Source organism: Rhinolophus ferrumequinum, chromosome 23 (genome assembly GCF_004115265.2).
Source record: "Rhinolophus ferrumequinum isolate MPI-CBG mRhiFer1 chromosome 23, mRhiFer1_v1.p, whole genome shotgun sequence".
NCBI lineage: Eukaryota > Metazoa > Chordata > Mammalia > Chiroptera > Rhinolophidae > Rhinolophus > Rhinolophus ferrumequinum.
In genome coordinates, this window is record NC_046306.1 from 9,766,597 (window position 1) to 9,778,819 (window position 12,223).

The 12,223-nt window shown below is 43.3% G+C and overlaps 1 protein-coding gene across 1 annotated transcript in view; it reads left to right on the plus strand.

The window, feature by feature from the left end:
• The window catches only part of B4GALT5 (beta-1,4-galactosyltransferase 5), a 68,129-nt gene that overhangs the window by 53,091 nt on the left and 2,815 nt on the right, over positions 1 to 12,223 (plus strand). Inside the window, exons 3-8 of the mRNA XM_033094773.1 lie at positions 6,072 to 6,185; positions 7,153 to 7,277; positions 8,211 to 8,327; positions 8,944 to 9,131; positions 9,815 to 9,937; positions 11,260 to 11,361. Of these exons, the coding sequence (XP_032950664.1) occupies positions 6,072 to 6,185; positions 7,153 to 7,277; positions 8,211 to 8,327; positions 8,944 to 9,131; positions 9,815 to 9,937; positions 11,260 to 11,361 (769 nt within the window). The remainder of the gene's footprint in view (positions 1 to 6,071; positions 6,186 to 7,152; positions 7,278 to 8,210; positions 8,328 to 8,943; positions 9,132 to 9,814; positions 9,938 to 11,259; positions 11,362 to 12,223) is intronic.

Sequence of the window (12,223 nt, forward strand, 5' to 3'; positions counted from 1 at the left end):
TTTTTTTTTGGTAGGTTTTTAAAAATTTTACTTTTTTCAATTCCTTTTTTTACATTTTATTTATTTTGACATTCAGTATTATTTTATATTAATTTCAGATGTACAGCATAGTGGTTAGACATTTTGTATAATTTAAGAGGTGATCCCCCTGACTAATCTAGTATCCACCTGGCACTCACTATACATAGTTATTGCCATATTATTGATTCTATTCTCTATGTTTTACTTTACGTCCCATAGCTTCTGTGTTATTGGCACATCTTTAGCGAGTAAGAATTCAAGAAAAAACATCATTTCATTGGAAGTGAAAACGTACCATTTTTATTTATTTCAAAGCAGTTCTTTCTTTGCCTGGCACAGAAGAGGGTACTCCGGGCCCAGAGCTGCTGGGGTAGCCAGATGACTGGCACCACTGCCTGGCCATGCCCACCAGGAGCACTGTGGGCTTGATTTCAGCAGCCTGGACCGAGGTTGCGCTGCCCCACCCTGGAAGCCATGCTGTGGCACATACCCACATTCAAAGCTCTCCATTAGGCCAAGTGTGGCTAAACCACTTAGTGTGACATTTCAGGAGTGCTGGTTTTCTTTATGCTCGAAAGCTAACGTGGTGATTGTCCAGTAAAAATGTTCTTTGGGGGAATAAGACTGTGAGCCTGGAAATAAGCCTGAAGTAATGACCTGGAGAAGCTTCTTATTGTCCCCGAAAGCCATTGATATGTGAGTTCGTGAATCCTGCAAAACTTCCTAGGGGGGAAACGCTCAAAAGAATATTGACAGCAGAAGAGAATTCATTTGGTTCATCCACTTAAGCCATTTAGTTTTATAGATGAGATGAGGAATTGGATGGCCTAGCGTTTCTCATTCTTAAATATAAATTTCCAGGTGCCATTCTGTCTAGCAGCTTTTAACCGAAAGGAGACTTTTTACTTCTCTACACACACGTGCATACACGTGTACACAAACCTCCCATACTTATGGTCCCAATCTCCTCGTTGCCCACATCCCTCAAAAAAGGTCTGTTGCCACAGGCAAATAAAATTAATAAAGCCATTACCAGTGTGCTAGGTAATACATTCAGTGAGACAGATACGGCCTTTTTACCTCTGGATTTTAGATGCTCAGTCCATGGTCTTCCTTACGTCTGCTGCCCCGCAGGTAATCCTCCCCCAGCACGCTCACTCTTGATGAACGCTAATTCTTTCCATTTCATGAATGCTTGTCCCGTGACATCTTTCTAGTATATATACATTTCCACATTTTTTTAAGCAGAGCGGCAAGTGTTTGGTTTTTTTCCTCAAATGGGAGGAAAAAGTGGTGGTTCTTCCTGGATTCTGTTTGTCAGCACTTTCCAAACCCTCCTCAGCTAGGTTTGGTAATGTAAGGGAGAAAGCAGATTTTTGTCTCCATCGAGTATTGGGGTAGCCATGGCAACCATGACTGTCCATTGGAATCCCCTGCAGTGGGGTGGGGGCGCTTTAAAAAATACTGGTGCCTGTCTCCTGTCCCCAGAGGTTCTTATTTAATTGGTCTGGGGCGTAGCCTGATGTTTAAAAACATCAGGGCTTTTAAAAGCTTCCTCGATGATTCTAACGTGCAACCAAAGCTGCTGGACCACTGGTGTAGAGCAAAGCTGAATGAACAGGCCATTGGAGTCTGTAGGTAGGAAGGATGCCCTACTTTATCAATGTAAAAACAGCTGCCTTCTTTGCCCTTCGACCTTCCTTGCTGGAAGAATATGTCCTGATTTAAAATAGATTAGATTTAAATGGAAAAGCAAAACCGTGGCGGTAAGACATTCATTAAGCTTTTTTTTTTTCTTCCCTCTCAGCAGTTCCCTCATTGAACAGATACCTGCTTTAGAAGAGTAGGAAATCGATGTTTGGAGAGGAGCGTCTGCAGTGTAATTCTCCCATTTTTAGGTAGCTGGAGAGGAGACGTAGGGTCCCACAATAAGCAGGCAGTTTTATCAGATCATGAGCAATTGATTTCCTCTGCGTCTTCCATTACTTTAGAAAGTTTCTATTGCTGGTGAGAAAGTAGATGTTATTTAAATTTTTACTTAAAGAACTTAGAAATGAGGAAATTAGGGTTTTGCAGGGGTTTTTCCCCAAGATGTAGGGCAAGATTATTATCCTCTTGATTTCCACTTAGGAGTTGTGTGTTTGAAGGTTTTTTTAAAAACAACATTATTAATTTAGTACTCAGAAGAATTAGATGAGTGTTTTGTTTTTATCATGTTTTGTTCCATGCTAGTTGCTACGAGGCTTATTATACCAGTGTTTGAAGGAAGTAGAAAGGAATTCATATGTGTCTTCAAACCCCCAAAAGTAGGATCATTAAGGTTAGAAAGTGACTTGTTTCCTCTCCTACATGTTTCTTTTTATTTCTTATTTCCCATTTAGGTTGTAGCTCTAAGGCTTGGTTCTGTCATATAATAATTCATATAAAACAGAATTATAATAATTCTGTTTTTGTTGATTTGCTTATGAAAATGCTTATTATAATACCTCTGGGAATTTCTTTGCCTTCTAGACAAATGTAATTACTGTGATGCTGTCCCTAGCCAGCTCCTTTCTCCACACATGTTCACATCACAAACATAAACAGTTTTTACAAATGAAAATTTTTAATTTCTTTTTCTTAAAGAGGATCACAGTGTGTGTGTGTGTGTGTGTGTGTGTGTGTGTGTGTGTTGAAGAAGCAAAATCAGAATCTACCAGAGTAATGGTTAGTATTGGAGGTGCTTGACATAGCTTTTTGAAGTATTAATATCTCATAAAAGGTGCAACTTAGGACAGGTTTCCATGTTGAACTGAGGGCTTTGGGCTAATTTCTGTGTAAATGTAATTTCACCTTTAGGGTTCATGCTGACTTGGTTTATGTCTTTGTATAAAATGTAGGCTTAGTGTTTTTCAGGAAAGTGACAACTAAAAAGGACAGAAAGAGTTCTGTTTCCTCTCCTGTTAAGAGACTGTTCAGTGGTTACCAGAGTGTAAGGGGCGGGGAGTGGTAGAAGAGGATAAAAGGGGTCAAATAGATGGTGATGGAAGGAGAAGTGACTCTAGATGGTGAGCACACAATGTGATATATAGATGACATATTATAGAATTGTACACTTGAAACCTATGTAATTTTACTAACCATTGTCACCCCAATAAATTTAATTTTTAAAAAAGTAAAAAAATAAAAATCTGAGAGGGTTGGGCATAAGGGGGATAACACAGAAAAAGGTGATCTGAGAAAATGAAAAAATAATAATAAAAACAAAGCAAAACAGAAGAGACCGTTAAAATTCTCTTCAAGTTGCCTCTCATTGAGGTTTATCTTCTGAGTACTTGTAGAGCAGGTAGCCATGTGCCTGTGAAGGGATTCACTGTCTTAGCAGTTTGATTCTCAGAAACCCTCTCATAGTGCCTTTTAAAAAATATGTAAGTTGAAGATTGTGGGATTGCAGGTTGCAAAATGAATCTGAACAGGAAGTTTTAATTCTCATAGAATCAGCATGAATCCAAAAGGATTGGTGAGAGAGATTTTAATACTCTGAAAAAACAGTGCAGTATAATGGAAAGATCTCTAACCCAGAGTTTAGTCAGATCTTTGTCAAGTACAGGCAAGTCTCCTTGTATAAAGTGTATATATGGTGCTTCAATTTCCTTATCTGTAAAAAAATAGGAAGTTGGAGGAGCACTCTTCATACAGTCCCCTAAGAAGAAGGCATCTGCTTCACACTCTTAAAACACCACTAAATGACAGTGAAGAGGTGTGTGTGTGTGTATGTGTGTGTGTGTGTGTGTGTGTACGCACGCGTAAGAATGAAGATTTTGGGAAGTTGGAAAACAGATGGACCTGGTAAAGAACTTAACAGACCCACAAAAACTGCTAGTGCGGCAGCAAGGAAAGCCATCAAGTATTCTAGTTTATACCCTGGAAGCCCCCAGGAGCTCAGGAATTAGCAATATCAGGTACTTTTACAGATAAGACTAAAAGTGGCAACTAAGATAAAGGTTGGTTGAAAGCTATTTGAAAAGTAGTCGGATACCCACATCCCTTCCCCCATCTTAGCAAAGCACTGGAGACTTGATAACCTCCAGAGATGGTAAAATAGAGGGTCCCTCAACTTGCGGCCACCTGGCTTGGTTTAGGTGCCCACAGTTCCAGGATGCTTGTAGCCAGAACTGTACCATTTTGACAGATTAGAATAGGCTTCTCTGGGGAATCTGACCGGACCAAGAGGAACGATCCAAAGATATCCACAGTGGAAGTTTCCAAACCAAATTTCCGGCCATAACACCCTATGATGAAGCACCGCAGTCCAAACCGTTACAGTGAGCTGATTAGTGCCCCACTCTTAAATATTAGCAGATGACCAAGGATCACTGTGCAAATACTCAAAACAAACAAGTAGCAACAATTTGGGAGAAACAGACTATATTGCTATTAAAACAGCAATAATATGTCTTCTCAAGGTAAGAGAAAAAGGATAGCAAACATGAAACAAGACTATATTATAGGAAGTGAACATTCAGAAAATAAAAGGACTCTTTGAAATGAAAAATACAGTAGAAGAAATGATAATTAAAAGAAGCGCTGGGTAAAATTGAGGAAATCGGTAGGGCAGAAAAATGGCAAGAGGATGGAAAGTCGGATAGAAAAGATGAGAAAATTAGAGGACTGGGAGGTCCAACATCTAAGTCATGTTTTCTGTTCTCCAGAAAGTGAGCACAGAATACATAGAGGAGTTAGTCGTCACAGTAATACCTCAGCCCCACTGCCACATTCTAGAACAGGGAGACATGGATTTCTACACTTTAAAGGCCCACCAAATGGTCAACACAGTGGGTGAACATAGACGCCTAACAAAGCACACCAATATGGAATTTCCTGAACAAAGAGGAAGTTCTTTACACTTCCAGAGAGAAATTACTGGTCACCTTTGACAGCAGGAAGCGGAATGGCTTGAACTTAACAGGCACAGTGGAATCTAGAAGGCAGTGGGACAGCACCTTCACAGTTCTAACGGAAAATTATTTCCAGGCTAGAATTCTGTAACTCCAACCAACCCATGAGTCAAGTGAGGAAGACTAAAAGCAAGCAGATACACAAGGTTTCAAAATCACTTCCCGTCCCCCTCTTAGGAAGCTCCTTGGAGGATATGCTCCATCAGCGAGGAAAAGGGAGACATTAAACTTTGGAAAAATGAAGTTCAATACTGTACAGGGATGGAAGGAACCTCCGGGACACTGAGGAAGGGAGATCTGGGCATAGCATCTGCACATCAGGCACAAAGGGCCAGTCCAAACTGGAGTGGGTCAGAAGGCACTGGCCCGTCTTTGGGAGGGTGGAGTTGAGAGAATCCCTGATGCGTGTGAATGTCTGAAGTGGAAATGCAGTGGGAGAGGGCATGGTGTTGAGGGAGTCATTATTCCATATAAAAGTTGGCAAACAGAAAAACAAGAGTCACTCCAGGAAAAAAAAAAAAAAGATTATGCAGGAGACAAAAAGTAATCATTACTTTCCATCTTTCTCAGCTATGAGTAGTATCTATAGAATCATCATAATATAAATCCTAAAGACTTCCTAACCGTAATGATCATATATGACTGTTGGGAGAGACTGGAGGACAAGGTATGTGTGGAGGGAGGGGCAAGGGAGGAAGGGGAGGGAAATCCTCGCCCCCCGTGGTGGGAAGGCGGTAGGTAAGACTTAACATGGAAGCATCAAGATTAACTGTGTAGGCAAACGGAGGTAAATACTGAAGTCGTTGGCTAAAAGAAGTGAGAACAATTCCCTTAGAGAATAAGGTTTTTATAATTACATTGTAGAGCTATTTAACTATAATCCGAATGCACATAAAGCTGTAACACCAATAAGAATAGAGCGCTGGTTAACATAGTCTCATCTGGTTAACATTTTTATTGATGGGTTCAGATGTTTGGCTGCAGTGAAGAGCTCCCTGAGTCTCGCTTCACCAAAGATGATATCCAAGCAAAACCTTCTTTGGTAGGCATCTAAGACTTGCAGAATTGATCATATGGACCAGTCTGAGTTGACTTTTTTTCTCACCTCTCCAGATTATCCTCTTGACTTGAACCACAGCGAAACCTTTCTACAAACCACAACTTTTCTTCCTGAAGACTTCACCTACTTCGCAAACCACACCTGTCCCGAAAGGCTCCCTTCCATGAGTGAGTAGAGCTCTCACTTCCCTTCCTCTGCTCTTAAAACTGATATGTCTTTTTATTGGATTCAAATGCAAGGGAGAGTGTCCTTGCTCTCTCAATATTTCTACCTATAGAAAGACACATCCCTGCCATTGGAAACAGGGATTATGAAAGTTCCTGGTGTGCTGACTCTTCTTCAGCCCCTCTGCAAGGTTGCCTGTGTTCTTGGTGCCATTTTCTACGTTGTTCACTCTTTCCTTTGTACATGCACCCTCCTTTGAAACCGGGGGTCAGTCTATTAGGATGTCCCAGAGAAAGCATAGCAACCAGCTTCGTCTTTTAGTATAAATCTTAAACACTGCTTATAACTTGTTTGATATGAGTGAAGTTATTTTCTTAACAAAGTACTAGTTAAAACAATTTTCGGATCTTTTTTTTCTCTCTTTTCTGTTCTTTCCTTCTCTTCTTTCCTTCTTTCTTGGACTCCCATGTGTAATCTAAAGCAATGACAACAGAGTATTATGCTTTTTCTGTGTTTTAGACAGTTCCGCTTCTTAACTGTAGTCAGAGATGATGAGTGTTCTAGTTTGGACATGACCAGTCAGGGTCACTGATACATTAATTGGGACTGTTTAGTGTGTCTATACTTGTCTCAGGAGCATGCAGAGATGGCTCTAAGCTCAGCCACTTGTCTCCTTCCTCTTTGAGAAGTTCAGCTGCTATTTTACTTGGTCTTAATTTCTTTCCACACCCTTAGCAGAAGCAGAACTCTAAAGTCTTAATTTCTTGATTTGCTGCTTTACCCAATAATAGTGATGAACTGAAATGCAGGGAGTTACAAAACAGAGGAAAGGACTTCCATCCCTGTTCAAAACACAATAAGCTGAAAAGGGGTTGAACTTCTCCAGAGAGTAAACCCTGGACATAGGGAAAAGAATCTATCATTTTCTGACCTCTCAATTCTTTTTCTCCCCCCACCCTCCCTATTCAGAGGGCCCAATAGACATAAACATGAGTGAAATCGGAATGGATGCCATTCATGAACTCTTCTCCAAAGACCCAACCATCAAGCTCGGAGGTCACTGGACGCCTTCCGATTGCGTGCCGCGGTGGAAGGTAGGTGTGCAGTCAGTCCGGAAGTGCTGCCTGGGGAGGCCCGCTGAGACGGCCATCGTCCCGAAGCAGCACGAGATTCACTGACTATGACATTTCCTAATTTGTGCCCTGCTACCCAGTGAAAACCATTTGCGATTGACAGAAATATTTTGGAGGAATAGGTTTCCCTAAGGACTCCTCTGTAGCCACAGACATTTGCCTCCTTCAGATGACTGAGCAACGCCCTTTTGTCTTCCTTCCAGGAAGCCACCTTCACAAATTCAGTGCTTCATGCCTTATTCGCCATTGTTACCCTGAGGTTAGCAGAATAAAACGTGCAGTTAGTTAGCCTGACACTGAGAATTTTCAGTGTTTCCCTGCATGGCTGTAGTCAGGAGGCATCAGTAGTGGGGATCAAGCTTATGACACTGGCTTAAACCCGTTCTTCCTAAACAAGTATTTATTGAAGTGCTTGCTCTGCGCCAGCCCTGTGAGTTGCCGTGGGACAGCAAAGAGCAAAGCAGCCCTGGAACAGGTCAGTGTTCCCAGCCCACTGTTGGAATATAAAATTAATTTAGTGACCGTCATTAAATAAATACATCTGTGTCCAGTGCACTGCACGTTGTGAAGGAAGTACCGTGTTGTGAAGCGTACTTTTATTTGTATGTTTGTACACCTGTAGATATATCTATGTACTGGGTCACTGCGGAGAACATATGTCTTCCTCTGGGCTGCGCTCCAGCATGAATTCCTTCTGCTGTCCCACACGTGGGGTGGTGCGTGTAAGAAGCAGGTTCGCTTACTTGCGAGGGTCGACTTGCCCACGTGGGTCTTTCTTTAGCCTCCTAGTGCTGCTCCCTAAGTGCTGGTCCCCGGTTCTGCAGGAGGGTCCTGCTACAGAGCGGAAGTGGAGGGGACTCATGGGGCGGTCTCTTTTGCTGTGACCCCCTGCAGGTGGCGATCCTGGTCCCCTTCCGGAACCGCCACGAGCACCTTCCAGTCCTGCTCAGACACCTGATTCCCATGCTTCAGCGCCAGCGCCTGCGGTTTGCGTTTTATGTGGTCGAGCAAGTGAGTGGTCTTTTCTCTCCTATCCTGTCTCTCCTGAGACAGCAGTTTTGAGTGCTGCCAGTGAATCCGTCTTCGGTGTGAAGAGCCACTGGCACTGACATCTCATGATCGAGTCACCCTGAGGCGGGAAGGGAACGGAGAGCAGTTCTGCCCTCCTCTTTGAAATGTCAGTGGCTCAGTGCCCGCAGATTGGAGTCCAGGATGGAACTTTTTTGCCTTTGAACAAAGGTCGCTTGTGTGGTGGTTTTGCAGGAGGTGCTTTGGGTGGTGTCTTCAAGCCCCAGACCCAGGAAGTCCCCTTTAAGATAAGGAGCTGCGAGTAGAAACAGCAGTGTTGTTCTTCCCTTTATGGGGCTGTTTAGTCTTCTAAATGCTGTTTTATGGCCGAATGTCTGCCTTTACAACAGCCTTGGGAGAGAGGAGCTCGGGTTTATCATTGTCACCTTTCCTATCAGGTGAGTCAGTGATGACTGGCCCCAGACCTGCCTCAGAGGCCCCGTGAGCTCTGCCGTGAGCTCTGCCAGGTGGTTTCCGCAAGCTTTCCTTTAGGCAGCGCTGAGGCAGCGGTGAGTTTGCTTCAAGAGTCCTTTTAAAAATAAAGTTCTGCTTCTTGCAGGTTGGCACCCAACCCTTTAATCGAGCCATGCTTTTCAATGTGGGTTTTCAAGAAGCAATGAAGGACTTGGACTGGGATTGTCTTATTTTTCATGATGTGGATCATATACCAGAAAGCGATCGTAACTATTACGGATGTGGACAGATGCCAAGGCACTTTGCGACTAAATTGGATAAGTATATGTATCTGTGAGTATCATTTCCTTTTAATTAAAGGAGTTAAATCTAAAAGGATGATGAGCGATGCAAAGATGGCAAATCCAGTTAGCTCCAAGCCCGCAGGGCCATCAGCTGATGGATGTAAGCGAAATGTAGCGTATCCCCCACCGTGGAACATTGGTGGGCAGTCTAAAGGAATGACGTGCTGACGTGTGTGACGACGCGGATGAACCTCGAAAACATGACGCTAAGTGAAGGAACCAAGTTACGAAATACCACATATTATTTGGTTCCTTTTCTGTGAAATGTCCAGAATAGGCAAATCTACAGAGAAAGGGGAGTAGTGATTGCACAGGGGAGTGGGGGGAAATGGGGCGTGACTGACTGCTAGTGAGTACGAGGCTGCTTCTTTGGGGTAATGAAATACATTAACATTGATTGTGGTCATGGTTGCACAACTCTGTGAATATGCTAAAAATCATTGGATTATGCACTTCAAATGGGTGAAGAATTATACGGTATGTCGATTATGTCTCAACAAAGCTGTCATTAAAAATTCAGTTAGCTACTCGGGTCGATGCATCTCAGTGTGAGGAAACAATTTCAGGTGGCTCGAGCAGTAGTAGCACAGAGAATGTTGTTTTCCTTAAGACAGTTATGGAAGAAGTCCGCCTTTAACGCACCGATGACTGATGCTGTGCCTCTCCTTTCAGGCTTCCTTATACCGAGTTCTTTGGCGGCGTGAGCGGCTTAACAGTGGAACAGTTTCGGAAAATCAATGGCTTTCCTAATGCTTTCTGGGGTTGGGGCGGAGAAGATGACGACCTGTGGAACAGGTACTACCCTTCTTTTTGTGTCTTCTAGAAATGCTTGAACATCCTTTGTTGATGTGTGCAAATATTTCTTTAAATTACTCGTTGTGGAACTGCAGAGTCGAGAAGTGAATGCACTTTAAATTTTGATAGTTATTGCCAAATTTTCCTCCAAAAGTGATTGCAAAATGATTCCAACCAGCGATACATTCGCGTGCCCATTTGCTTATACCACTGCCCACGTCACATAGAAACAGCCTTTAAAATTTTGGCCACATTTTTGCCCGTCAGTAGCCACATATGACTCTTGGCTGCTATTGGACAAAGCAGCTGCAGACAATTCTTTCTCAATCTGATAGGTAAAAATGGCATCTCATCCTTTTCATTTGGGTTTCCTAGGAACCTAGGGAGGATGAAAAGCTCTTCCACACACTCAGCTGGTTTGACTGGTCCTTGAATGCATTTGAGCCCTCCTGGGACATCGGTCACAGCTTTTCACCTCACCCTCTCTCCAGCTCAGCCTTCGGGGCAGAGAGGTGGTGATGCAGAAACTGTGGCTGGCTTCCCCCAGCACCCTGCACCATGCCAGGCACATAGTAGGCGTTCCACGTATATTTATCAAATAAGAGTGTGATTTGGAGTCAGGAGGATATTGAAACAATATGAAAACGACCCTGAGTTTCACATAGAAACGTTCAAAGTCTCCATGTGTTAATGATTTCTCAGAGCTCCATCAAGTTGCCGGTAAACCCACCTGGGGAACTCTGAATCTTTATCATATTAGGATCAATATCCTGAACACCTCCTCTAAATTCTGCTTCCCTCATCGTGACTTCATAAATTGAGAAGTTTTACAGCTAGATGGGATGATGTCAGTAAGTTCATCTCCGTGGGGATTGGTTTAATGGGCAGAGACATAAGTTCTACCTAAGCAGCTCTGGCTTTGCTGACTTGCTTCGGGTGGGGTTGTGGAAGGAAAAGGTGCTGTCCATCCGTGAGAAAAGTCTCTGTAATGAGACCCAAACAAGCCAGCGGAGAGGGAGAGCGTGTGTACTCGCCTGCCCGGGGCACTCGCTGTTGGACCTGTCACCGAGAACCCGCGTCAAACCTTACTCTCGAGAATTTGGAATTTCTTTCTGAATCTTGAATTTCCTTTTTCAAAACTTCTTTGTATCATAGACTTCTTTTCTAAAACCATGAGCTTACCCAGAGGGTATAGCCAATTTGAGTATTTAGGGGCAGAAGTTTGGTTGTTCACCTTGGGGTTTCTTAGCCTCAGTATAGGTTTGCTCACGTGTAGGACTTGATCGTTTTACTCAAAAGGCCATTTCCTTTGTCTGGGACAGAGTACAGAATGCAGGCTATTCTGTAAGCCGGCCGGAAGGTGACGCCGGGAAGTACAAATCCATTCCTCACCACCATCGAGGAGAAGTCCAGTTTCTTGGAAGGTGGGTGCAATTTATTTATTCTAACTCTTACAAATATCCTCTATACTTTGCCTTTCCAGATGTCCCAGAACGTACTACACCCCTCATCTCACTCCCCAACCACTCTCCAAGGTCCTGTTCTGACAGCTGTTCTGTCGTGTCCATATTTATTTTAATTGAACTGTGAGGCAGACATTTGAGGGTGAAATCAGAATATTGGTGAAAAATTTGATCGTAAACTCTTTCAAGGAAATCACTCATTCTACGCCTTAAGCTGTGTAGTCTCCTCTGTAGCCTTCACGGAGTTGGAGAGGAGTCCACTCGGTTAAAGGTCTCTGATTTCCACTGATGTGACAAAACAGAATTGGCACCCTTTCTGCAAGCCTCAGTTCTGGAAGGGTGTCCCTGAGCTTCTGTTTGTGTGGTTGCAGTTAATGTAATACCCTGTTTGCTTTCAGTAAGGAAATCCCAGGTTGGACTAATTGGGGCGGGTGGACGGAGTCACATCTCTGCACTTTCGAGAGTGGCTCCCTTTGTCTTTTGTTAACTGGGGGAGGACTGTTCTCTGGAGGGCCAGTTCTGATTGCACAAACTCTGTCTTCATGGGAGTAAGAGGACGCTGAGTGCAGACTCTGAACTTTCCCGTCTGATGTATTTTTAGTATCTTACCTCGCACTTCTCCACTCTGACCTTGGGCAAGTCGTTTAACATCATGAGCCTTGGTTTTCTCATTTGCTTAAGGGGCAGATGCATTAAATGAAATAATGTAATAAGTAAAGTGCCTGGCATGAAATAGGAGGCTTTTCTAATAATAGCGACATTTAGCATGGAGTAGCTGAAGGGCCAGCCACGCGCCCCGTGGCGAAAAGTACTGCCTTGGGTT